The 26062-nt window shown below is 46.8% G+C and overlaps 2 protein-coding genes across 9 annotated transcripts in view; both read left to right on the top strand.

Annotated features, from left to right (window-relative positions):
* Nucleotides 1-3673: 3673 nt before the first annotated feature.
* Nucleotides 3674-15587, top strand: yju2b (YJU2 splicing factor homolog B). Of its 3 annotated transcripts, none has more exons than XM_052041928.1 (10): nt 3674-3817; nt 4942-5000; nt 6388-6441; nt 7391-7473; nt 7827-7882; nt 8449-8509; nt 9234-9376; nt 12325-12497; nt 13101-13239; nt 15042-15574. In XM_052041928.1, the coding sequence occupies exons 2-10, from the start codon at nt 4998-5000 to the stop codon at nt 15212-15214; spliced, it is 885 nt and encodes a 294-aa protein (XP_051897888.1). In that variant the 5' UTR covers nt 3674-3817; nt 4942-4997; the 3' UTR covers nt 15215-15574. The 3 variants fall into 3 exon arrangements, with proteins under 3 accessions (XP_051897888.1, XP_051897889.1, XP_051897887.1); XM_052041929.1 differs by having other exon boundaries at nt 3812-3844; nt 15042-15587; XM_052041927.1 differs by lacking the exon at nt 3674-3817 and adding an exon at nt 3850-3958 and having other exon boundaries at nt 15042-15586.
* Nucleotides 15588-17321: 1734 nt separating this feature from the next.
* Nucleotides 17322-26062, top strand: part of gtf2f1 (general transcription factor IIF, polypeptide 1) — a 32415-nt gene continuing 23674 nt past the window's right edge. The window contains exons 1-6 of one of the 6 annotated variants that reach the window (XM_052041903.1): nt 17322-17481; nt 20604-20653; nt 20813-20859; nt 21430-21502; nt 24643-24836; nt 24922-25092. In XM_052041903.1, the coding sequence (XP_051897863.1) occupies nt 20642-20653; nt 20813-20859; nt 21430-21502; nt 24643-24836; nt 24922-25092 (497 nt within the window). In that variant the 5' untranslated portion in view covers nt 17322-17481; nt 20604-20641. The other 5 variants (XM_052041898.1, XM_052041899.1, XM_052041900.1 and 2 more) reach the window with 5 other exon arrangements.

The raw sequence follows: 26062 nt of genomic DNA on the forward strand, positions 1-26062 counted from the left end.
GCTGAAGGGGCTGTTCCTGTGCTGTACTACTCTATAGCTGAAAGGAATGTTTGGGATCCTGATCAGTTTGGAAGGGAGGTGGGAAAAGTGTAGTTGTTGCATCTTTTATGTCTGCATGGGAGGATGCAGGAAGAACGGAAGGGGTGTAATGGTGAATGAGGACTGAGTTCAGAGTCCCCTGAAGGAAACAGCTTCTTGCATTTGCTGAAAGGAAAAGAAGGGAAAAAGGAGTTTGGTGAAGGCTTTAAGCTGGAGATGCCAAGTGATGAAAAGTGGAGGTTAGTAGGGTGGAATGTGAGGAGAAGAAGACCCCTATCCTGGTTCTGGGAGCAAGGGAAAAGGGTGAGAGCAGAAATGGGCTGAGGACCCTGCCGACTGATGGAGGGGAACCCAATGTTAAGAATTAAGGAAGACATGACAGACAGCTGGCCCCATCTGAGCAGAAGTGATGGAGCTGGAGAAATTAAGAGAATGGAATAGATTTAGGAAGGAAGTTAGGAGGAAATGTACCATCACGGGCAAAACCCTCCCCACCATCGAGGACATCTTCAAGAGGCAGTGCCTCAATAAGGCAGCATCCATCATTAAGGACCCTCACCACCCAGGGCATGCCCTCTTCTCGTTACTACCATCAAGGGAGGAGGTACAGGAGCCTGAAGATCCACATTCAACATTTCAGGAACAGCTTCTTCCCCTCCACCATCAGATTTCTGAACGGTCCATGAACCCATGAATTTTACCTCGTTATTCCTCTTTTGCACTATTTTATTTACTTAATTTTGGGCAACTTATAGTAACTTTTATGCCTTGTACTGTACTGCCACCGCAAAACAACAAATTTCACAACATATGTCAGTGATAATAAACCTGATTCTGAATGTAATAGTGGGGATCCAATGCCCAACCGTGGGAAGGTGAACTGCAGAATCATTACGAACACTTGCCATCTGAAGCAATGGGACAGTGGCTATTATCTAAAATTGTTGAATTCAATGTGAAGCCTGAATGACAGTGAAGCTTCTTCATCCATCTCACGATCACAACCTTTCGCTTTGCAGTGTCGCCCATTTTGTCATTTCATAGATTTATGAAAGGGATATCATGTTTGTCAAATCTGTTTTTTATTATGTAACAAGCAAACCACATTAAGGTGAATCAGTTGGTATGGTGTATTTGGACTTTCAGAAGTCTTTCAATTGGGCGCAACACAAAAGACTATTAAGAAAAAAATCAGAGCACTAAAGTGGTGACGAGGATGCAAAGAAAGTTCAACTGGAAATAGGTGTACGAAATACAAATTAGGAGCAGGAGTACACCACTTGATGCCTCATTCCTGCTTTGCCATTCATGATATTCATTGCTGATCTGATTCTAGCCTCAACTCTGTATTCTAACCAATCCCCAGTTGTCTTTCACTCTTTTGCATCAAGTATCCATCTATCTCTGCCCCAAAAATAATCAAAACCTCCCTTTGAGGAAGAGAAATCCAAAGACTCATGACTCCTCATCTTAATCTTAAATGGGCAACCCCTTATTCTTAAACAGTAACCCTCCAGGTTCTCCCACATGGAGAAACATTCTCTCCACATCTACCCTGTTAAGACCACTTGGGATCTTATATGTTCCAAGAGAACTCTATCTCTGTTCTGTCGGAGGGGAATGGGTGAAAGCAGACCTCTGGAAAATGGAGGAAATGCAAATGAGGGCTCCATCAACTATGGTAGAGAGGACACCGCATTTCGAGAAAAAGGAGGATTTTTCAGAAGTCCTGGAACAGAAAGCCTCATCTTGAGAACAGATGTGGTGGAGATGGAAAAAATGAAAGAAAGGGATGACATCCTTACAGGAGACAGGGTGGGAGGAGGTGTAGTCGAGGTAGTTGTAGGAGTCAGTGGGTTTATTGTAGATATCGGTGGATAGTTTGTCTCCCAAGATGGAGACAGAGAGATCCAGAAAAGGGAGAGAAGTGTCAGAAGTGGTACAAGAGAATTTGAGAGCAGAGTGGAAGTTAGAAGCAGAGGTGATAAAACTGGCGAGTTCTGCATGAGTGCAAGAAGCAGCACCAATTCAGTCATCAATGTAGTGGAGAAAGAGTTGGGGAGGGATGCCAGAATAGGTTTGGAACAAGGACGGTTCCATTTAGCCAATAAAAAGACAGGAGTAGCTGGAGCCCATACATGTGCCCATGGCTATGCCTTTGATTTGTAGAAAGTGAAGGAATTGGAAAAGAAGTTGTTGAGGGTAAGAACAAGTTCTGCAAATAATAATCTTTGTTCCAGAAAGAAGTGAAGGGTTCTAATACCTCCTTGATGGAGGAATGGAGGTTTATGAAGACTGGATGTCCATGGTGGTGGTTGGGGCCAGGGAATTGGAAGTTGTCAAAATAGTGGAGGGCATGAGAGTTGTCCCAGGTGTTGTTAGGAAGGGACCAGGCAAGGGGAGACAGGATAGAGTTTAAGTGTGAAGAGATAAGTTCAGTAGGGAAAGAGGAGGAAGAAATAATGGGTCTTCCAACACAGTCCTGTTTGTGGATCTTGGGTAAGAGATAAGACAATGAGGAATTGAGGCACTATCAGGTTGGAGGCTACAGAGGACAGATCTCCTGATGTGATAAGATTTGATTGGTCCAGGTGGACTCATGGTCTAGGGGAAATATAAGGAGGTGTTTAGAGCTACTTCTAGCCGCTGCATGCAGAGGTCAGTCCACAACAGCACCAGCCTTGTCCAAGGGTTTGATAATGAGGTCAGGATTGGTGCAAAGTGAGTGGAGAGCTGCTTGTTTGGAGCGGGTGAGGTTGGAGTGGATGAGGGGAGTGGAAAACAATTGGTGCCTCCTCTTTGTTTCCTGTTACCCAACAAATCATCTATCCATGCCAATGTCTTTCCTCCTACAGCCATGAGCTTTTGTTTTCCACAATGTTTTGATGTGGCACTTTATCAAATGACATCTGCAGATCTCCGTGAAAGATACCCTTTATCCACAGTATGCAGTTCCCCATTATCCACAGTTCATGTTACTGCTAAGCGAACAAGTAAGAAAATATCAACAGAGTACAATGTGGAAAAATATGAGGTTATCCACTTAAGTAGAACAAATAGAAATGCTTAACGCTTTTTAAAGAAGATTGGAATATATTAAATTTCAAACGTTCCTTTACCTAAAAAAAATACTTGTTATAGAGTTCAGTAAAAATTCACCTGTGATGGCAGGTCTGTCATATGAGAATGGATTGAGTCAGCTTGGCTCCTATTCTCTGGAGTTCACAAGAATGAGAGGTGATCCCGTTGGAGTGTAAAAAAGTCTTAGAGGGCTCAACAGGATACGTGTGGGAAGGATGCTTCCCTTGCTAAGGAATCTAGAACCAGGGGTTACAATCTCAAAATAAGGGAATGGAAACTAGGACTGAAATGAGGAGAATGTGGTGAATCTTTAGAATTCTCTATTCCAAAGGGCTGTGGAGGCTCCCTGGTTCCCAGCCTCTCACAGACTTTCCTTGTCCTCCTCTCTGCCCTGCCCTGTGCTTTGAATCTTGTTTTACCTCTAACTTCTCCCAGTACAGGTGGAAGTCAGCGAGATTTTTATTTCCTTTCTCCATAGCTGCCATCGGCTCCGTCGCACACTTCCGGCATTCACCGTTCCGATTTCAGATGTTCAGCGGCGCGTTATTTGTGTTTGCGTTAATGTGTAAGCGGGACGCTGAAGGAATCAGGTTGGAAGGCGGGCGGCACTTTCAGGCTCCGGGTTTGACCGCACGGCCGCTGGGCCTCACCCGTTGTGAAGGACGTCGTTGCTAGGGGAGGGGGTCACGCCTGCGTGGTGAGTAGCTGCGCGCCTGAGCTGGAGGTAAAGTCGCGACTCCCGCTGGCGGGTTACTGTGGCAACCAGGCCTGTGTTGGGCCCCGACCCTCGACCCTTCCGTTTTCCTGCCTGGACTATGCCCGGGTCTGGGGAGGGAGGGTGGGTCTAAAGTTACCGCAACAATTAAACTCGGGCTTAGGGTGGGGGTGGGGTAGGCTAGGGGCTTTAACACTAGGCCCGGCAACAACGCAGCGGTTCGTCGTCGCCCTCCTGGGTCGGGAAACTCTCGCTCTCCTGGGTCGGGACACTCGCCCTCTCCTGCTCAGACTCTGAACCCCCATCAATCACTGAGTGGGTCAGGGGTTGTGGCCTCTTCCCTCACCAGACTTAGGGAATCATGTTTCCTTCTAGTGGGTGGGGGGAGTATTCCACCTCCCCCTACCCACACAACCCTGCCCCCTCTTCCCCCAATATCAGGCGGTAGTCGGTGTCTACGGACTATGGTCTTGAGCAGTAGTGGTCAACACATTTAGGAGGGGGAATGGGAATAAAGGCATGCTGGTGGGGTGAGATGGTGGTTGGGGCTACTGGTGACAGCATCAACATGTTGGCATCCCCAGCTCACCCTCTATTCTCAGCCACATTCCTTGGACAGCCAGCCCAATCCTCCACTGGAGCCTGCAGCCTTTTTCCTTGCCTGAACAGCAACATCCCCTTCCTCTTGTCACCATCATCGTTTTACACCACCGCCCTCCCCCAACAGAAGCCACGGAGGGCATGTCCCCAGAAGAATCCAATGGAGCGAGTCAGAAGTAGACCATTCAGCCCTTTAATGTTAGCTGTATAATTCAGTCAGAACATGGCTGATCTTTTCCCTCTGTAATACTTTCCTGCACTGACTATATGTCCTTTGGTTCCCCTAATATCCACAAATTTATTGATTACTTTCCCGATTATATCCAGCGACCGAGGCTTCACAGCCTTCCTGGGATCATAGAGGTTACCACTCCCCGTTCCTGATTAACTTCCACGCACCCATCTTCTGAGGTCATTTCTCTTTGCTGGGCTGTGCAAAGGAAGCTGGTGGAATGTGAGTTTAATGCACCAGAAATGTGCACTCATGTTTCTTTCTATTTGTTCAGTGTGTTGGATTGTGGAAGGATTGGCTGGAGTTGGATGAAGATCTCAGAAATAAACAATGGTAAGTCTGGTGGCGGAGTTTAATGTTTTGAGAGTGGGAGGTTACGGTGATCTGGCAATACTTGTTGACAATGGACAAATGTTGAGGGTATATCTAAGAACTGACGATGTGCAGCTAGGGACCTTTCTCTTTGAGATCTGTGTTCTGTCTCCTTCTAAACCTGACAGCATCTATATTCTCTTGACCTTAATGGTAGTTGGCTGAATACTGATTGAGCCTCAAGATTACAACCTGTGAAACCATTGTCTGCTCCGAATTTCAATATTTCCTTTCAAAATAAGAGGCCATTTTGCTCCATTGAGTCTACACTGGCTCAGAGCAATCTCTTTCCCAACTGTTTTTCTGTGTAATCTATTCTCTCTGCATTCCCATCAACTCTCCCAGATTCCACTACCAGGCTGCACTAGGAGTAAGTTATAGTGACCAATTAACCTACCAACCAGCATCTTTGGGATGTGGGAGGAAACCAGAGCACCAGAGGGAAGCCCTTGTAGTCACAGAGAGAACATGCAAACTCTACACAGATGGCTCCAGAGGTTAGAATTGAACCTGGATCTCTGCAGCTGAGAAGCAGCAGCTCTATCAGCTGCACCACTGTCACAGCCCAAATTTTATGTGTTGTTGCAGGTTAAAAGTTGGGATCACATTTTAAACTGCAAGAACATTGCCAGTGCACAGTGCTGGACATCCGCTGCCTGCATTAATTTGATCACTCGTACGTCCTTCTCTCGCTCTCTCACCCCATTTGAGCTCCTGCGTTGCTTGATTGCAGAGATGCTGCTCTGAGATGGTTGGATTTCTGCAAAAGTTGACATTCTGAGTAAGAGGAATTAAAAACAGGAAGTGCTACCAGTTCTTTGCAGATCGGAAATACGTGGGATGAGAAAGATGGCCATGTTAGATTAATGGCCATGTTCTAATCCTGAAGACAGGTTTCAGGTTGAAAACCTAACTCCCCAGTTGCTGCTGAGTATTTCCAGATTTTACTATTTTTATTTCGCATTTCAGAAAGTCATCCAGTGAGGGAAAGTGTCTCCCTAAGGCTCTAGTATGGCATATTATCTATGGTTTGGAGCAGTTTGGAAAGTGGTCTTGGATGCTTGGTGGTCTTGGTGGGTGGAGAAACCTCAGCCAGGGTCCCTGCTTCTGATTAATAAACAGTACTGCAAATTCCCAGAGCAAGGAATTGAGTGGGTTCAGCTGTTGAATCCTTGTTGATTAATATTCTTCTGGTGCTGTCTAATGAAGAACAGCTTTGAGCTCCAGAGGGTAACCTTCCCTGTGGGACCTACATTCTCAAGAATCACTGCATCTGGGGAGGAAGGGAGGGGTATATTCAAAGGAAAAGGGCCTTTCTAATCATAATTCATTCTTTTCTCTTCTACAGGGTGAACGGAAGGGAGTGAATAAATATTACCCACCCGACTTTGATCCTGCCAAGGTTAGTTAGTGTTCATTGTGTGTAAAATGAAGTACTGTGAAAACTGAGTGAAAATGAAAATTGCATCCACGGAAGAGCTGTGGAGCAATGCATAGTACTGCAACTTCCATTTGTGTGTGTGCGTGTGTAGCAACTTTAACCATAAGAACATAATGGGAAGCAGCCCTTAAAGCACGCCTGGGAGCTTTAGAGTTTACCTGATTCTGAGACTTTCTGGGCCACAGTTCTTGTAAGTGCATGAACAGCTGCGACTGTAGCTTCAGTCCCATGGTCCTGGGAGGAGGCTGCTTTAACCCAAAGTAACCAATACTTTGCTCCAAAGTCCCAGAGCTCTGGTTATTTCACAAAATATAGGAGGATCCAGAAAGTCTGGACAGTTCCCAGGTTTCGAAGGCCCCTGAAGTCTCTGCCATTCATTAACTAAGGTGATTCCTGGCCTCAACACTTTCCTGTCTGATCCCTTAACTCTTAATTCTCTTTGAGCACAATAATATATCACTCCCAGTTTTGAATTTATCTCAACAAATAAGAATTTGCTGCCTTTACACTTTCTTTAGGTCTTCTCACCTGAATCCAAACAGCCAACAGCTTATCTTGAATCTTGTCGCCTACATTTAGGCACTCCAGGAAGCATTTTCAGTATTCCCATGCCCATCTCTCAGAATCTTGCATGTTTCTATAAAATCTCATTATTCTAACTCCAATGAACCCAAGCCCATTCTAAACCTCTTCAAAACCTCCTTATCCCATGAAACTATGCCGCACTGCCTTCATGGCAAGTGTGGTGTATTTTGAATTTGGAGACCAAAATAATGACGTCCCACAGCACACTGCAAGAGGGCTACCAAACACTACGGGCAGGTTCAGTGGGAGTGTTTAGAAGGCCTATGAATAAGTTTTGCCATATACTTTTCTTGCGTTTTCTTAATGTGCCTTTTTAACCTGACAGCATGGCTCCCTCAACAAATATAGGAACAGTCACCCTCTCCGGGAAAGGGCCCGGAAACTCTCCCAAGGTATCCTCATCATCCGGTAAGTTTCCTGCTTTTGTCTTATGTGCTAAGCTACCTGTTGTGCTGCATTTGATCTTGTGGAGTGAAAGTGCCCAATATTGTGTCCAGTGTGCCACTATATCCCTGTGTGAAAGATTAATTGGTCACCCCAGGGTACTAATGACCTCCAATGTTCGTTCCGCAGTAACTCTTAGTATTAGTGTGAACAGCTTGGTTCCCACTGCATTGTCAAATAGTCTGGCAGTGCTCACACTGTGGCCTCTTGACAGGAGCAAGTGGCCTTCACAGTGGCCTTCTCCTGTGCAGTGCCATTCTGGTTTCATTCGAATAGTTTGACGTTTATCAATAACCAAATCATTTCATTTCTCAAAGGTTTGAGATGCCATATAACATCTGGTGTGATGGATGTGGAAAGCACATCGGAATGGGTAAGGCGGGGAAATTTTAATTTATTAGAATTGTGGTGTCATTGGCAAGGCAGTTTTATTATTCATCACTAGTTTTCCATGACTAGGGTGGCTTGCTTATGCCAGCCCCAAATGCAGTTGTGTCAAGCATGTAGATAGCTCTGGAGTCACAATAATGCAGACAAGATGAGGATGGGAAATTTCTTTCCCTAAAAGATATTAGTGAACCAGATCTGTTTTTATCACCATCTGACAATGCTGAGAGTACTTGGGGGTGGAAGTATGTCAGTTGGATTACTGTCCATTTATCACTGGCATCAGTTCTGATAGCTGAATGGAATGTGTTGCGATGCTCTGAGTGTGGCTGTCCAGAACAAAATGTGGTTACCATTCCCAAGACTGAAGGTGCTTTACTTGGTTTCTAACCCACGCTGTATCTGCCTTGAGAGTGTCTGATGGGACTGCATAGAGAAAGCTTTACCCTATATCTAACCCCTGCTATAGCTTCCCTGGGGTTGTTGGATGCAATAAGTGGAGCTTTCCTCTGGCTTTGAACAGTTGGTGACAATGCTCTTTGTTGATTGCAGGTGTCCGGTACAATGCAGAGAAGAAGAAAGTTGGGAACTACTACACAACCCCCATTTACAGGTACCACCAGTGTTTCACCCCTCATTTGTTATTCACCCGGGCTGCTCCACAGCCAAGTCAAGACATAGTTCCTTCTGTCCTCCTTAAAAACCTCCATGAGCACAACTGACCCTCTTCCCTGCCCTATCCTGTATTGCCCAGTCACACCACCATTCACCCTCTATACAGCAGTTCTGGCACTGACAAATTTGTGTGGGGTAATTTTCTATCAATTTTACTTGGAAGCATTTCAGTAATTGTCCATAATTAATTCTTAAATAGAAGTGTCTTTATTTTCCTCATGTCCTATACTTTGTATGATTGCAGTGTTTTAAATCTTCCCTGTCCTTTGACCATGAGTTGAAATGGATCCCAATGCCCTGTTCTCCAGATAGCTAATGAACAGCAATCAGATATGGCTTTGGCGACCCCAGTTTCTAAAGGTGCACCTATGCTTTTAGTGATGAGATTCACAGGGTGCTTCCTATCACTTCCATCCCAACCTCTGCATACTCTGTATCCACCCTTCCACTGCCAGTATTGTCCCCTGATAAATATTCTTGCTGCCTTCTCTGTCAGCATGTGGGCAAGATTGGTGTCCATCTGTCTGTCTTCCTCTTTCTATATCTTCTGTGGTACAAGCAGGATTTGTATCCATGTATCTCTCAGTACATCTTCCTTGGGATGGTGGGTGATGGGTTTCTTAGGCTGTGCTTTAGTAAGAACCTGATGTTGGATGTTGCAGATTTCGGATGAAGTGCCACTTGTGTGTGAACTATATTGAGATGCAGACTGACCCAGCGAACTGTGACTACGTGATTGTGAGCGGAGCCCGACGGAAGGAGGAGCGCTGGGACATGAAGGACAATGAACAGATTTTAACAACTGGTTCGTAACCAAGGCGTTGGTGGCGGAGAGATGTGGGAAGGGGAGGTCGCAGGGGAATGGAAACTGAAAGGAGTACCTTGCACATTATGAAGAGCTGGGAATGTGTGTTGAGGGCCAATCAGAGAAGCTGGGATTACACTGAGGCTCAATGCGAGGTGGGTGAGCGTGCACTAATGTGTCACTTGGTAGTGACTCTCCAGTGGTTAGTTCCATACTGAATTCCTTTGCAGCAGCATTTATTATCCTGTTCCCTACCCACATCCCCTTCCTTACCCAGGTTCCTCCACTGCATTAAAACCCTGGTTCCAGGTTAGCTTATTCTACATACACATGTACAAAGCAAGTGCCCATTTCCCAGCTCGTCTTCCTCTCTTTTTACCTGTTTCATCTGCTGTGACCCTTGTCTGTGCTTTTGTCCCCTCCATGCCTGGCGATTCCAACCTGGCCAGCCTCCCATCCTCATCTGAATTCATCCGATCATCAGCGGCCTTAATCTTGCACCAAACCAATGTACTCTTGGGCTATATTGGAGGGCATGGCTTTAAGGTAATGGGTGGGAAGTTCAAGGGAGACGTCAGAGGGAGGTTTTTCACCCAGGGAGTGGTTGGTGCATGGAATGCGCTGCCTGGGGTGGTGGTGGAGGCTGATACGTTGGGCAAGTTCAAGAGATTGTTAGATAAGCATATGGAGAAATTTAAGATAGAGGGATATATGGGAGGAAGGGGTTAGATAGTCTTGGGAGTGGTTTGAAGGTCGGCACAACATGGTGGGCCGAAGGGCCTGTATTGGGCTGTATTGTTCTATGGTTCACCATCTGTGCTACTCTCCATGCTATCTATACTCATTTTCAGTTCCTTACTATTCAGGATTTAAAGATGGAGATGAAGATATTTACTTTGTGACTCAAGCTATGCCGTCTCTCTGGTTCTGGATCCTTGTCCATGGTCTCACTTTGTCTATGTAGCCGTACCTTTAGTAGTGAGACTGTAGGTTATCCTCCTTAACCCCTTTGCTCCTCAGAACCACTGACCACACTTTAGTTTGGGAGGATGAATTCAGAGAATGCATTTGGTATGGTTTGCAATTTGTTATGGAACCAATGCAGAGAACATGGACCTTTTAATCTTGTGTAATGAAACAAGGTTAACTACATCTCAATGAAAAGAGATTCCTAGAGTAAAGTGTTTGATGTGATTATAACTTTGTATGCAGATGGAGGGGAAAACAGTTTAGCCAGAACTTAAATTCAGCCAATTATGTAGGTATGATGAGTGCATTGGGTAAAGCAGATTGGGAAAATAGGTGAAACAGTTTGCCAATTGACAAACTATAGCAGATGTTTAAAGAAATATTTCAAAATTCTCAACGAATATACATTCCATCAAGAAACAAAAATTTCACAATAGAAGTGGTGTATTTGTGGCTAACTAGGGTGGTTAAGGATAATAAACTTTAAAAAAACTTCAGTTGCCAAAAATATGTGGTAAAGCAGGGGATTAGGAAAGTTATAGGAAGCAGCAACAATTAACTGAAAATTGAAGTGAAATATAGGTTATGAGAGTAAATTTATAAGAAATATATTGATTGTAAAAGCTTGGAAGCTATGCTTTTATTTTAAGAAAAACATTGGATGGCTAAAATGACTATAGGGCCCTTTGGGACAAATGCAGGTGACATTAATATGGGGAACAATGAAATTATAAAGGTATTAAATAACTATATTGTATTTGTTTTCATGGTAGGGGATATTATAAAACTAACAGAAATAGAAGGAAAACCAGGTTTTTAAAAATAGTGGAGAAGAAGGTAATTCGTGTCTCTAAAGAGAAAGCACTAGAGCCATTAGGGGGGCTAAAACCTGACAAACAGCCTGGATGTTTGGGTTGAAAAGGAAATGCTGCAGAGAAAGTGGATTCATTAATGTTGATCTTGCAACATTCCTGAAGTTCTGTAGCTGTCCCTGCAGACTGGAAGGTAGCAAGTGTCACACTATTATTTAAAGAAGGAGAGAGAGGAAAAATAGGAAATTATAGACCAATTGGCCTTGTGAACTAAGAGGAGGACACAGAGAATCTGCAAAGTGATATAGGTTAATTAAAGGGCAAGAAGGAAATAGATAGAGTCTGATGGAAAAATGTGAGATTATGCACACTAGTGGGAAGAACAGAAAAACTGGATGTTTGTTAACTGGTGAGAAACTGGAAAACCTTTGTGTTCAAAGGGATCTGGGAATGCTGGTCCAGGAGACACAAAGTAAACATGCAGATACAACAGCAATTAGGAAAGCAAATGGTCTCTTGGCCTTTTGAGAGATGGTTGGAGTATAAAAGTAAGGAAGTATTGCTGAAATTCAGAAGCGTTCGTTGAGACCATTTGGAGTACTATTTGCAGTTTTCGTCTTTTCATGAGGAAGGGTATACTTGGATTCCAGTCCTGAATTGAGGGCAAAGTTGGTAGCACTGACTTTGTCCCATAAAATTTAGAAGAACCAGAGTTGATCTCACTGAGGCACACAAGATCCTGAGAAAGGTGGCAAGGTAGATGCCAGGAGACTGTTTCCTATCTGTCTGGAATTAAAAGGCATATCTTTAAGCTAAGGGGTCGGCCCTTTGGACTGAGATGAGGAGAAATTTCTTTTTCACAAAGGTCTGTGAACCTTGGGAGGGTGGCAGAAGTTCAGTCTTTGATGTATATTCAAAGTTGAAACCAATAAAGTTTTGGACACTTTGGGGATTAGGTAGGAAAGTGGTGCTGAGGTACAGGATCAGCTGTAATAATTAAAATATGGAGCACACTGTTTCTATGTGGTTGTTCTGCTTCAACTTGTCCTTTGGTTCTTACACCTGCAATGTGTAATGGTTGGTTTTGCCCCATAAAGTTGGTATTGGAGCATTGGGTGAGTCTTCTGCTTTCCATATTGAATCATGAAGTGACCATTTATCCTTCAGAGCATGAACAGAAGAAGAAGTTGGAAACAGATCCTATGTACAAGCTAGAACATGGAGTGAGTGACCAGGAGAAGCTGAAGATTGCTGTTCCTACCCTGTCCAATATCCAGGATATGCAGAGTGCATGGAAGGATGACTTTGCCATTAACAGCATGTTACGCAAGAAGTTCCGGGTAGGCCATATTATCAATATCAGAATAAAGGCACCAGACTATTGCTTGGTATCCCTTTGCCCCACCTTTACTCTGAGGGACATAATTCAGTGTTTATTCCTTCCCCCAAGAAATACAAGTCAGTCCACACGATCTCACCAATTAAATACCACCAGATAAAATGCAAAATTTCTCCTACAAGGACTCATCTTTGAAAGGATGCCTCCTCTCCAACACCCTCCCCTACCCCCACCATGATGTCAGATCACGGAGGAAAACCAGTCAGTGAGTGTAAAGGTAGTAATTAAATCCAACGCCAACTATCCTTGGTTCTATCACCACCATTTTCAAACCAAGAAAGAGAAAATGCTGGAAACATTCAACAGGTCAGGCAGCATCTGATGAAAGTAATTTACTGAAACTTTGATTCTGCTTCTCACTCCATAGCACCTGCCTGGCCTGCTGAACATTTCAAGCATTGTCTGATTTTTGATTGGGTTTCCAGCATCAGCAGGATTTTGCTTTTTATTTATCCTTTGTGTGCCTGTGAATCGTGCCACTTCAATGGCTTTGCTTCACTCCCAAAGGAATGTTGATTCCAGATTCGATTTATCTTGCCTTTAGGATGAGAAGAAGGTACTGAAAGAGGTGGAAGAGAAAGATGAAGCTCTTCGGAACAAAGCATGTCTCAGCATCCCACTGCTCGAGGAGTCTGAGGAAGATAAACACCTGGCTTCCCTTCTCAAATTACGAGCTCTAGACTGTAAGTTGGGACGAAATGAACTATATTCAACTGATGAGTCAAATGGTACACAGTTAACAGCAGGACCCTTAACAGCACTGATGTACAGAGGGATCTTGGGGTTCAAGTCCATAGCTCCATGAAAGTGGCCACACAAGTTGTTAAGGTGGTAAAGAAGGCCTATGGCATGCTTGCCTTAATTAGTCGAGGCATTGGGTTCAAGAGTCGGGAATTATGTTGCAGCTTTATAATACTTGTTCAGACTGCATCTGGAGTCTTGCATTCAGTTCTGGTCGCCCCATTAGAGGAAGGATGTGGAGGCTTTGGAGAGGGTGCAGGAGAGGTTCACCAGGATGTTGCCTGAATTAGAGGGCATGTGCTGTAAGGAGAGGTTGGAAAAACTTGCGTTGTTTTCTCTGGAGCAGCAGAGGCTGAGGGGAGACCTGATAGAAATGTATGAAATTATGAGAGACACAAAGTAGACAGCTGGTATCCTTTTCCTAGGGTTGAAATATCTAATACCAGAGGCATACATTTCAGGTGAGAGGGGAGATGTGTGGAGGAATGATCAGGAGGAATACAAATCTCAGAATATGGGGAGACCCATTTAAGACTAGGATGAGAAAGAATTTCTTCTCCAAGGATCGTGAGTCTTTGGAACTCTGCCACAGAGAGCTGTTGAGGGTGGGGTGGGGGGAGGTTGGGGCAGAGTCCTTGTGTATACTTAAGGTGAAAATAGATTTCTAATCATTAAGGCAGTTGAGAGTTATGGGGAGAGAGCAGGAAAGTGGACTTGGATGTTGGAGCAGCTATAATCTTTATTCAATGGCAGAGCAGGCTTGAGGGGCTGAATGGCCTGCTCTTGTTGCTACCTCTTATGGTTCCCACCCTCCCCACCCCCACCCTGATCCCTGGAAATCCAGCCCATTTAGCCTAGTTATTTAGTTCGTCATTCACCAAGAGAATGGCTCCAAATTGACCAATTTGAATACATGGAGGGTTGCAAAAGGTCTTCTTCCTCTTAGCTTGGCCTTATGGGTGGATAACTTGAAAGTAAATGTGAGCTGCAATTTCTGCACAATTCTGGGAGCAGTAGTTACCAAAGAAATCATCTCGAGTTAAAACAAACAATGCATATTCCACAAAATCACAGCAGCTAAGGGGGGCAGGGAATGGCAGATGGTCACACAGAACCGAGAGGGTTCAGAGCCATGCATGGGAGTAATGTTAGTAGAGACTGGGTGGTGATGGCACACAGTGTCTTAGACAACCTCAAAAGCCTGGAACTGAAGAATTGAGAAAGTTGCAATTGAGTTGCCCTGTGGGAGGTTAAATAAATTTGGACAAAACTAAAACTATAGCAAACGGATCTCCTGCCTTGGTTCATCAGTGGGTGGGAAATCCTGCCACAATGGCACAATCACACACTGCTTGGACCCTAGGCTGAGTTCTCTGCTGTCAGCAGTCAGTACAATCAATAATCATATGGTCTCCACAACTACTTAGGATACCAACTCGATCATTTGTTGTCCAGTTATCTCAGCGGGAATCTACAATCTTTTTTTTATTCATTCAAGGGATGTGGGCTTTGCAGGCTGAGCCAGCATTTAATCGCCCTTGAGAATGTGGTGGTGAGCTGCCTTCTTGAACTGCTGCAGTCCTTGAAATGTGTGCGGTTGAGGGTGAGGTTTGAAAACCCAGTGATATCACTGCTGATTCTTGCTGCCTAAACTCACGGGAGTAGAATGACCCCTTGTGTAAAGTAGGATTATTGTAGAACAAGCTGACAGTTGTACCAGTGATTCTAACTGTTTCTTACACAGCCTATGAAGACAAGCAGAGAATGAAGCGGAAGGAGATCACTTCAAGGTCCTGGTTTGCCTCTCCCCAAGTCGCATCCGGAGAGAAAACTGGAGATGTATTGAAGAAACTGGGACTGAGCAAAATATCAACAACCAAATCCTTAAATAGTCCAAATGGAATTGTTGCAAAGTGACCTGGGAAATATCAGAAAGAAATCAGCGGAGTATTCAGTGAGCCAAAAGGAGCAGTCAGACTTGATCAACGGGGATACAGAGACCACGATAGAGATGGGGGAGTGAAATGATCAAAGAAGTTTTATTTCAGACTGTATGAGTCAAGAGAAAAGCAGCAGCTTTAAGGGGGAAGCTGATTCCCTCCCACAGACTGAGGTTGTGACAGATGCAGATCGAGATGTCAATGCCAACTCGCTTGTTGCTGATTACTCTGATTCCAACTCAGATGCAGACAGTTCCTGAGCTTTGCAGGAATGTAAATAATGTATTGATACTCCTGACTTTTTAATGTATTCCTGTGCAATAAACTAATATCTGAGAAATTGTAAGTGTACCAAAGCTAATCTGTGGTGTTTATTGAGCAGAGGCCAGAATTCCTTTTTTTTTGGGTTGCCCTAGTGAATTTAGGAACAAGTTTGGAATATGGGAATGACCAATTCACAGAATTATATAGAACTTGAAATACAAACATGCCAACTGCTGTTGGCTTTCGTTTGTTTGAGCACCCTTTAACCAAATGCCCTATTAGTATGACCTTCTCTTGTATTTATCCAGGTTCTTGCATTGGGCACTGCTTAGCTCAACTACTGCCTGAGGAACTGTGTTTCATATTCTGAATTAAGGTGTTTCTCTGGAATTCTTTATTTCATTTATAAGTTGCTATCTACAGCCCCGATTTTGGTCTTATTAACAAATGGAAATATTTCAGTGACCATCTAACAAACTCTTTACTAATGTTAAAGACTTCAGACACATCAACCTATTTTTAGAACGGAGAACAGCTCAACTTCCTATTACTCATACTCTTTATTCTGGTAAACCCTTTGATTCTTTTCTGTTTCTTGTCAAACATTAGTCAGGTCAGATGTGAGATTTCTCCTGAACTGTGCTTATCTGATTACTAGGAAGGGTGCAGTTCAGAGGGATTTTTGGGGTGATGGCCCATTTCTCTAAATTGATTTTTTTTTGGCTGTATTTGATGTATGTTTCCCTAGGAACACCCTATAGAGCAGTCTTGTGATACTGAACCAGTGGGTCTGAAGCTCAACAGATACCAACACAAAATATTTCCACTCCCATACAAAGGGGCATTCCAGCAGGAAGTAACAGATGATCTTATTCCTAATGGAATCCTGATGGCAGCTTGCTATGGTACTGAGGTTCCAAGATTGTTTGACCGCAGAGAAAGGGTTTTTCTTACCACCATCATGGCCAAGGCTGGGTACCTGTTAATCTGGCAAATAGATGGTTTGTGAAATGGTGTCAATGCTTTCTTGGGGAGGGGGGAGGGGAAAGCCGCCTTCAGAAGAGTAGAAGTATGGTCCAGGCTGACCATTTCCTTCCTCACCATGAAAGAGGTGCAGCGCAGCTTACTAGGACATTCTTGTGTCTGCTTGGCTAATGTTATCAGATCCCGTCTTCTCAGAGTAAAGTACAAGTAGAACTTCAGCAGCACAATTTGTAAATCTCCTGAGACAATCACACACACAAAGGTGAGAAATGATCATCTCCCTATGAACCCTAGCTTAGGTTAGAGGTAAAATGTTATGAAACTGAGGCTGTCAACGGGGGCCTCTCTTTTTCAGCTGTGAATTCTTGTTTAGTGCAAGGCGGATCTAAATCTGCAGCCACACAGGCTGTATTCGTGGTTTGATTGTGTGTCAACAAATAGGGCTTGTTTTAAGTGTTCCACTGTGATGATCCCACTTAGTGACACTTAAAATCATGAACTGCAATCTTGCAGATTGTACATCAAGTAACGGCCAGTTGTAACTACTCCCCATAGCCTTTTGTCCACGTTGCCAGTGTTCAGGTTGGTTCCGAGCAAGTCTCTACCTCTCTGAAAAGCTTTATAGACGTGTCCTGGTGCGAGTTGAACGGTATCTTTGAGCTGCCCACTTCGAGCGCATTTATTCCAAAGAATTGCATTGTGCAGTGGGGGGACATGGAGTGGCCAGGTGAACTCATGGTACCGATTATATAGACTGAGCAACAAAAGTGGTGGAAATGAGGAAGTAGTGGTTCGGTAGATGTACCGTCCGGTCAGTGGCCGTCGGATCAATGGCTCATGTGAACAGTCTTTCACGCCCGAGTCAGATGAGTGAATGAGCACGGAAATATGTGCCGGACCAGATTTCGACGGGATGGGGTTGAGTGACGGACCGGGTAGGGTTAGGCGACGGACCGGCTTCTGGCGGGAGTGGTTTGAGTGTGGGACCGGATCCCGGTGAGTTGGGGCAGTGAGCGGCCGCCGGCGGCTCGGTTGCTCGCGGTTTCCTGCCGCCCGGGGTTTCCGCGCGCGGTCCGTCGGTCAGTTGTTGATTCGCCGGTTGTTTCCCTTCCACCGACAGCAGTGTGGGGTGAGAGGGACGGGCTGCGGTAAATCCAGGGTGCGCATGCGCTGCTGAATTCCTCCCCCACTCCCCAAACCCATTTTCTCCTCCTCCCCTCCGCTCCCCCACCTCCCCTCCCCCTCCCCTCCCTCCCCCCTCCCTCCTCCCCTCCCCCCTCCCCTCCCCCTCCCTCCCCTCCCCTCCCTCCCCTCCCCCCCTCCCCTCCCTCCCTCCCTCCCCTCCCCCCCTCCCCTCCCTCCCCTCCCCCCCTCCCCCCTCCCCCCTCCCCCTCCCTCCTCCCCCCTCCCCTCTCCCCCCTCCCCTCCCCCCTCCCCTCAATCCCCTCCCCCCTCCCCTCCCCCCCTCCCCTCCCCCCCTCCCTCCCACCCTCCCCCCTCCCCCTCCCTCCTCCCCTCCCCCCTCCCCTCCTCCCCTCCCCCCTCCCCTCCTCCCCTCCTCCTCCCCTCCCCCCTCCCCCCCCTCCCCCCTCCCCTCCCTCCCCCCTCCCCTCCCCCCCCTCCCCCCTCCCCTCCCCCCCCTCCCCCCTCCCCTCCCCCCCCTCCCCCCTCCCCTCCCCTCCCCCTCCCCTCCCCTCCCCCCTCCCCTCCTCCCCCCTCCCCTCCTCCTCCCCCCTCCCCTCCTCCCCCCCTCCTCCCCCCCTCCCCCCCTCCTCCCCCTCCTCCCCCCCCTCCCCCCTCCTCCCCCCCTCCCCTCCCCCCCTCCCCTCCTCCTCCCCCCCTCCTCCCCCCTCCCCCTCCCCTCTCCTCCCCCCTCCCCTCCTCCTCCCCCCCCTCCCCCCTCCCCTCCCCTCTCCCCTCCCCCTCCCCTCCCCCTCCCCCCCTCCCCTCCCCTCCCCCCCCTCCCCCTCCCCCCCCCCTCCCCCTCCCCCCCTCCCCTCCCCCTCCCCCCCTCCCCTCCCCTCCTCCCTCCTCCCCACCCCCCCCCTCCTCCCCTCCTCCTCTCCTCCCCTCCTCCTCCTCCCCCCTCCCCTCTCCCCTCCTCCCCTCCTCCTCCTCCCCTCCTCCCCTCCTCCTCCCTCCCCTCCTCCCCTCCTCCTCCCTCCCCTCCTCCCCTCCTCCTCCTCCCCCCTCCCCTCCTCCCCTCCTCCTCCTCCCCCCTCCCCTCCTCCCCTCCTCCTCCTCCCCCTCCCCTCCTCCTCCCCCCCTCCCCTCCTCCCCCCCTCCCCTCCTCCCCCCTCCCCCCCTCCCCTCCTCCCCCCCCCTCCCCCTCCCCCCTCCCCTCCTCCCCCCTCCCCTCCTCCCCCCTCCCCTCCTCCCCCCTCCCCTCCTCCCCCCTCCCCTCCTCCCCCCCCCTCCCCTCCTCCTCCCCCTCCTCCTCCCCCTCCTCCCCCCTCGTCCTCCCCCCTCCTCTCCTCCTTCCCGCTCCTACCCCCTCCTCCCCCCACCCTACCCCCTCCTTCCCCCTCCTCCCCCCACCCTACCCCCTCCTTCCCCCTCCTCCCCCCCACCCTACCCCCTCCTCCCCCCACCCTACCCCTCCTCCCCCCACCCTACCCCCTCCTCCCCCCACCCTACCCCCTCCTCCTCCCCCACTCTCACTCCTCCCTCCTCCCTCACTCTCCCATGTACCACACATTTCCATCATCCTCCCCACTGCCCAACCCCAATCTTGTTGCCTCAAACCACCCATCCTGTGAACCTCAAATTCCCCACTCATCCTTGATTCATCTGCACCGACCCACTCACTGAAATGATGTCAAACCCACCTCCATCACTGAACCTCAAAACCTTCCCAGCCTGTCCTAATCCTTGACCCCCACCGACCATTGATTTCCCTCCTCCACCCTGTCAACCTCCACTGTCCCCCAACCCACTCTCCCCACCCAGCCAACCTTGACAACCATCCTGTAAATGACACCAACAAAGCAATGGAGCTCAGCAGGTCAGGAGAGAATGAATAAATGACGGCTGATGTTTCGGGTTGAGACCCTTCCTCCGTCCAGAATCTTTTGTGCAAAATCTTGAACCTTTTCCACTGGCTGCTTGGTAATCTTCCCATGTAATCTTCCAAATAGAGCGTCTTTTTCAGGAATCTGCTGTTGAGCATGCAAACAATGTGATCTGCTCTCTGTAGCCAATTAGTGGTGCAACAGGTGTCTCAGTGCTAAAGTTGGCCTGAAGGGGACACTGATGTTCATTTGCTTATGCCTTGAAGGATTTTGCAGATTCGGCATTGGTGATATTTTTTGAGTGACATAAAGTGCCTGTTGTAGTTAGCTCAGGTCTCAGAAGGGCAGGGATAAATGGTACCCAGTAGAGCATGAGTTTTGTAGCAGGTCCAAGGTGTTGATTCTCAAATACCTTGTTCTTCCATTGAGCAAAGACTGTGATAACAATTTGAAGGCCATGGTGAATTTCATCTCAATGTGTCTCTTCACCAATAGATGGCTCTCATTCTCTCTCGCTCTCTCTCTCTCTCACCACCCTGTCTCCCCAGCTCTCTCTCTCTCCCTCCCAGCTCTCTTTCTCCCTCCCTCTCTCTCTCCTTCCCTCCCCGCATCTATCCCTTCCTCTCTGCCTCTCTCTCGCGCTCTCTCTCTCATTCTGGAATCAATCAAGTTCCTTTCCTGCTTTGCCTTTCCTCTCCAAAATTGCTATGACTTTTTTAAAGCATGGTACCCTGTGTTGGACACTTAACTTCCTGGCTTTTGTACTCTTTTCCATATTCGGAAAGCTCAGAATACCACAATTTATTTACCACTTCATCAACCCATTGTGTCAGCTTCAAAAATGTGTTCAAGCAACCTAATTATCTTGTACCTCTTCATTCTATGTGTTTTCATTTTCCTCCTAAAACATATTGCCCATATACTGCCTTTGACTTCCTGAAGTCTATTATTATCTTCCTTACTGTTAACTGCACATCTAAATGTTGGGCCATTGGGAAATGTTGCTTTCCTGTCCAACTCACTGTTGTCCCAGAGTGAGAGGTGCAGGGTGAAGAAGGTGGTGGAGACAACCTAGGTTAATCATCTTTATTTTCACTACTCCTACAGAATCTGAATACAATCGGAAGTTGAAGTGAGCCATCACCATGGCAAATCTGGTAAGCAGATCCTTGGACTGAAATGAGCTTTGGGAAGGGAGGGAGGAGTGAAGTCTGAACGGTTACCGTTGGAAGGGTTATTGCAATTACTGAATCACAAGTGGAGACTGCAGTTTGTTACAGGCCATTGTTGATTACATGACTGGTTTTCTTTGACAGGGTTCCAGCAGCCAAGCAGTGACCGAGTACACAGTCCGTGTTCCCAAGTAAGCAGCTCTTTTAATTACTGGCTTGCGTAGGAACCCACATGACATACTAATAGGGCAGTTAGGATCATGCCAAGGGATCCCAGCAATATACCTCTTATAAAAGTTCTAATGGACTCTGTGTGTGTTTCTGTGTATGGTTGGGTGAGACTGAATGGGCTGCAGGTAATCACTGTCTGGGTTCATGGCCGAACTGTGTCGCTTGGATCAGGTGGTTGACAAGGGAGAGGAAGCAAGGGTGTGGAACTGAGGAGCTGTATTAGAAGTTTAGGAGTGAGGAGCAGAAGTGCGAAAGTGGTGTGGAAAGGCGAGGTTGCAGGGAGAGGAGACTGAAGAAAAGGTTTGAAGAGAAAGGGTGGTGAGCTGCTCAGAGTGGTGTGGGGGAGGGTTGGCGAAGTGTGGGGAAGATGAGGAGAGCGAGGTCTGGGGGTGGGAGGGAGTAACAGTACATAGCTGGAACAGCAGGAGAGTATTATGAGGAAGCTGGGTGTCGCAGTGTTAAAGGAGTGGTGGGCCTGGGGTCAGTGGGTGCGATCACAGTTTAATATGCTGAGTATTTCTCCTTTACAGGAACAACACCAAGAAACACAACATCATGGCGTTCAACGCTGCTGATAAAATCAACTTCTCCACATGGACTCAGGTACGCCCCCAGGGTGAAGAGAACCCCCGTCCACTTGCTGTGACCTGTTATTTAGGGAATGAGTGAGCAGGAATGAGAGATTGCGTGGGGTGAGCCTGGGGGGAGGAGGGAGAGGTTGGTGGGAGCAGCAGGGGTTGGCATGAAGCTGTGGGGATTGGGGTGAGGATGCTAGTTTGGGGAGATGGGTGTGTCAGGGAGCTGGGGTTGTGTCAGATGGGAGCTTGTGGGGAGCATGTGGGGTTGAAGGGGAGGGGATGGGAGGTGGAGAAGTGTAAAGGGAGAGGTTTGGTGGTTGGGGAAAAGGATGTATGTATGGGATTGGGTGGATGGGGGGTGTCCAGGTAAATGACCTATGTTAAGGTCATCGGGTTGATGTTAGGAGGGGAGAGTATGAGTAACTGCAATGGATGGTGATGGTATCAGTCCGCATGTTCTGATAGTTTAGTCACAACATAAGGTATAGGGAAATTGCAAGCTTTGTATTTGTATTGTACAAGTATTGAGTCAATAAAGGATACTTACATAGATGGCACTCTTGGAAAAGAGTCATGTTAATAATGTGCCTGCAAGAGCGTATCAGTGGATGGGTGTCTTACAGTGAATAACTCTGCTCCCCACTCCCCAGAAACTTCCCACCTGCATTTTCCCATCCAAAACACATACCATCCTGATTCAGAAATATATCACCTCACTGTCGCCCAGAACTTCCCAGCCAACAGCACTGGGAGTGCCTTCATCACACAGACTGCAGTGATTCGGGAAAGTGACTCACCACCATTTTCTCAAGGACCATTTGGGAATAAGTGATAAATGCTGGCCTTGCCACACTCACACCCCATGAAAGAGAAAAAAGTAGGAACTGCTGAAAAGAGAGAGGCTGACATTTATTAAATCAGGTCATATAGGAGATATTATGTACCAATAATATTCACGTGCTCGCATACTTTCCGTAATTGTGTTCTTGATTATCAGTACGCTCTGTAAGACTAGATAAGCAAGTCTTTGGTAAGTTGTATTTATAATGTTCCTAAATAATGAATCTATGTGAGAGGCCTACACAGAATGAATAGGAAGGATCTGTTTCCCTTAGCAGAAAGGTCAAAAAACAAAGGGCGTACATTTAAATTCGTAGAAGGAATAGACGGGAGGTAAGGAAAACTGTTTTCACCCAGAGGGTAAAAGAGGCAGAAACCTTATCACATTTAAATAGTACTTGGATGTGCATTTGAATAGCCATGACCTGTGGTGTTGGGATTAGGTCGCTTAGCTGTTTTCCAATTGGGGCCAACACAATGGGCCAAATGGCATCCTTATTTGTGAGAAACTTTCTGTGACAATAATTCTTCCATGATTATGTCTAGTTACATTGATGAAGGTCGAGCAGTGGATGTGGTGTATATGGATTTTAGTAAGACATTTGATAAAGTTCCTCATGGAAGGCTCATTCAGAAAGTCTGGAGGCATGGGATCCAGGGAAACTTGGCTGTGTGGATTCTGAATTAGCTCGCTCATAGAAGACAGAGGGTGGTTGTAGATGGAGCATATTCTGATTGGAGGTCAGTGACCAGTGGTGTTCTGCAGGGACCTGTTCTGGGACCCCTGATCTTTGTGATTTTTATAAATGACTTGGATGAGGATGTGGAAAGGTGGGTTAGTAAGTTTGCAGATGACATGAAGATTGATGGTGTTGTGGATAGTGTAGAAGGTTGCTGCAGATTACAACAGGACATTGATAGGATGCAGAGCTGGGCTGAGAAGTGGTAAATGGAGTTCAACCAGAAAAGTGTGAAATGATACACTTTGGAAGATCAAATTTGAAGGCAGAATACAAGGTTAATGGCAGGACTCTCAGCAGCGTGGAGGAACAGAGGGAATCTTGGGGTCCACGTCCATAGATCCCTCAAGGTTGCTGCGCAGGTTGATAGGTTTATTAAGAAGGCATATGGAGTGTTGGCCTTCATTAGTTGGCGTATTGAGTGCAAGAGCCGCGAGGTAATGTTGAAACTCTATAAAAATCTGGTTAGACCACACGGAGTATTGTGTTCAGTTCTGGTTGCCTCATTATAGGAAGGATGTGGAAGCTTTAGAGAGGGTGCAGAGGAGATTTACTAGGATGCTGCCTGGATTGGAGAGCATGTCTTATGACGATAGGTTGAGCGAGCTAGGGCTTTTCTCTTTGGAGCGAAGGAGAATGAGAACTGACTTGATAGAGGTGTACAAGATGATAAGAGGCATAGATCGAGTGGACAGTCAGAGGCTTTTTCCTGGGGGAAAATGGCACAATTTTAAGGTGATTGGAGGATGGTATAGCAGGGATGTCAGGGGTAAGTTTTTTACACAGAGAGTGGTGGGTGCGTGGAACGCACTGCTGGCACTGGTGGAGGCAGATACATTAGGGACATTTAAGAGACTCTTAGATAGGCACATGAATAAAATGTCGTCACAACATCATGGGTCGAAGGGCCTGTACTGCTGTAATATTCTATGTTCTACTGTCATTTCCTTTACTTAGCAGGTGTTCTTTGTTGTGTCTGCATTTGTGGTGTGGATCTTCCAATCTTTATTCCCAAAGAAACATACTTAAGATGCTGACACAAGAGACTGCGGATGTTGTAGTCTGGAGCAAAAATCAAACTGCTGGAGGAACTCAGCAGGTCTAGCAGCATCTGTGGAGGAGCATTTGAAGCCTTTCCCAATACCTAAGATGCTATCAGGCCTGCTAACCATTCACAGCATTTTCTGCTTCTATAAAGACACCTACAATCAAAATGTCATCTTCCCCCTACTGTGCAAAAGCTTTCCCAATAAAGCTGTGTCCTTTTGCTGTATTTTGACCTAACGATGTCAACTCAGTGTTACACGATTGTATAGAATGCCAATGAGATTGTTCTTTTTAACATTCACTACATGCCTTTTAGGAGGTTTTCCATTGTGTATGTTTGAGAAATGGGTGGGACGGAAATCATTGTATTCGTTTAGTACCAGGATAGGTTTTTTTCCTGAGTTGTGTCCAGTAAAGTGGGTATAATAGAGGGAGAGGTCCACTGCTGTATCCTGAATGGAAATCATTGAGACAAGGGCTGTTACTGCTTGCCAATGCTGTTGGGAGCTGATATGTTAAACATCACATTTCCTTACAGGCTAAAATGGAGCGTGACCTAAGTAACAAGAAGATTTATCAGGAAGAGGAGCAGCCAGTGTTTGGTGCTGGCAGTGAGTTTGGCAAAAAACTGCGCGAGGAATCAAGGAAGAAGAAGTTTGGGATTGTTACACGAGAGTTTAAGGCAGAAGACCAGCCGTGGCTGCTGAGAGTTAATGGGAAGGCAGGTCGGAAGTAAGTAACACAGCCAGATATGGAGACAGGCAAAGGCTGAGACAGCCACGTCGTGCATCTAACACAATTTATTTTCTTTTTTCAGGTTTAAGGGTCAGAGGAAAGGTGGGGTTACTGAAAATGCATCCTACTACATCTTCACGCAGTGTCCAGATGGAGCATTTGAAGCCTTTCCTGTTAATGCCTGGTATAATTTTGTCCCAGTGGCGAAACACAAGACTCTGACTGCAGAGGAGGCAGAGGAGGAGTGGGGAAGGTAAAACCTCAAGCACGTGTGCCCATAAACTGAGCCCTCCTTCTGTGTTTAAACAAGCCAGTGAAATGTTACTGTTTTGGTCATTGATCAGCACTGACTGAGCCTGGGTTCCACATTGCTGAGCTTAATGATGTATTCCTGATCCTACTCCATTCAAAGAACTGATCAATATTCATAATATTGTTTAACTCTGCTTTCACCACACACATTTATGTTCTTACCACTGAGAGGCTGTAATTATGGTGTGGCAAACTTTCTTTCCATTACAAGTAAATTATAGACCTTTTGTATTTCAAACTTTGTAAGTAGGACCAAACTTTATGTTCGCAAAATGCTGGAGGAACTCAGCAGGTCAGGCAACATCTATGGAGGGAAATAAACAGTTGACGTTTTGGGTCGAGACCCTTCATCAGAACTGGAAAGAAAGAGGGGAGAAGCCAGAATAAAAAGGTAGGGGTAGGAGTACAGGCTGGCAGGTGATAGGTGAGTCCAGGTGAGAGGGGAAAGATGGGTCGGTGCGAGAGGGGGAATGAAGGGGAATGATGTGAGAAGCTGGGAGGTGACAGGTGGAAGAGGCAAAGGGCTGAAGAAAGAATCCGATAGGAGAGGACAGTAGACCATGGAATAAAGGGAGGGAGGTGGGGAATGAGAGAGAGGTGAGGGCAGGTTGTGAGGGTGGGGAAGGGGAAAGAGAAAGGGTGAGGGGGCCACAGGAATGAGGGAAGAGAGGGAAAACAAAGGTGGGGGGTGGAGTTACTGGAAGTTAGAGAAACCGATGTTGATGCTGTTGGCTCCATCCGCCACAACGGCCAGGATGTCGCAGTGGCCAGCCACTTCAGTTCCACTTACATTCCCATACTGACATGTCTATCCAGGGCCACCTCTATTGCCATGTCAAGGCCAGACACAGAATGGAGGAGCAGCACCTCATATTCCGTCTTGGTAGTCTCCAACTTGCCGGCATCAAAAT

Source organism: Pristis pectinata, chromosome 31, assembly GCF_009764475.1.
Source record: "Pristis pectinata isolate sPriPec2 chromosome 31, sPriPec2.1.pri, whole genome shotgun sequence".
NCBI lineage: Eukaryota > Metazoa > Chordata > Chondrichthyes > Rhinopristiformes > Pristidae > Pristis > Pristis pectinata.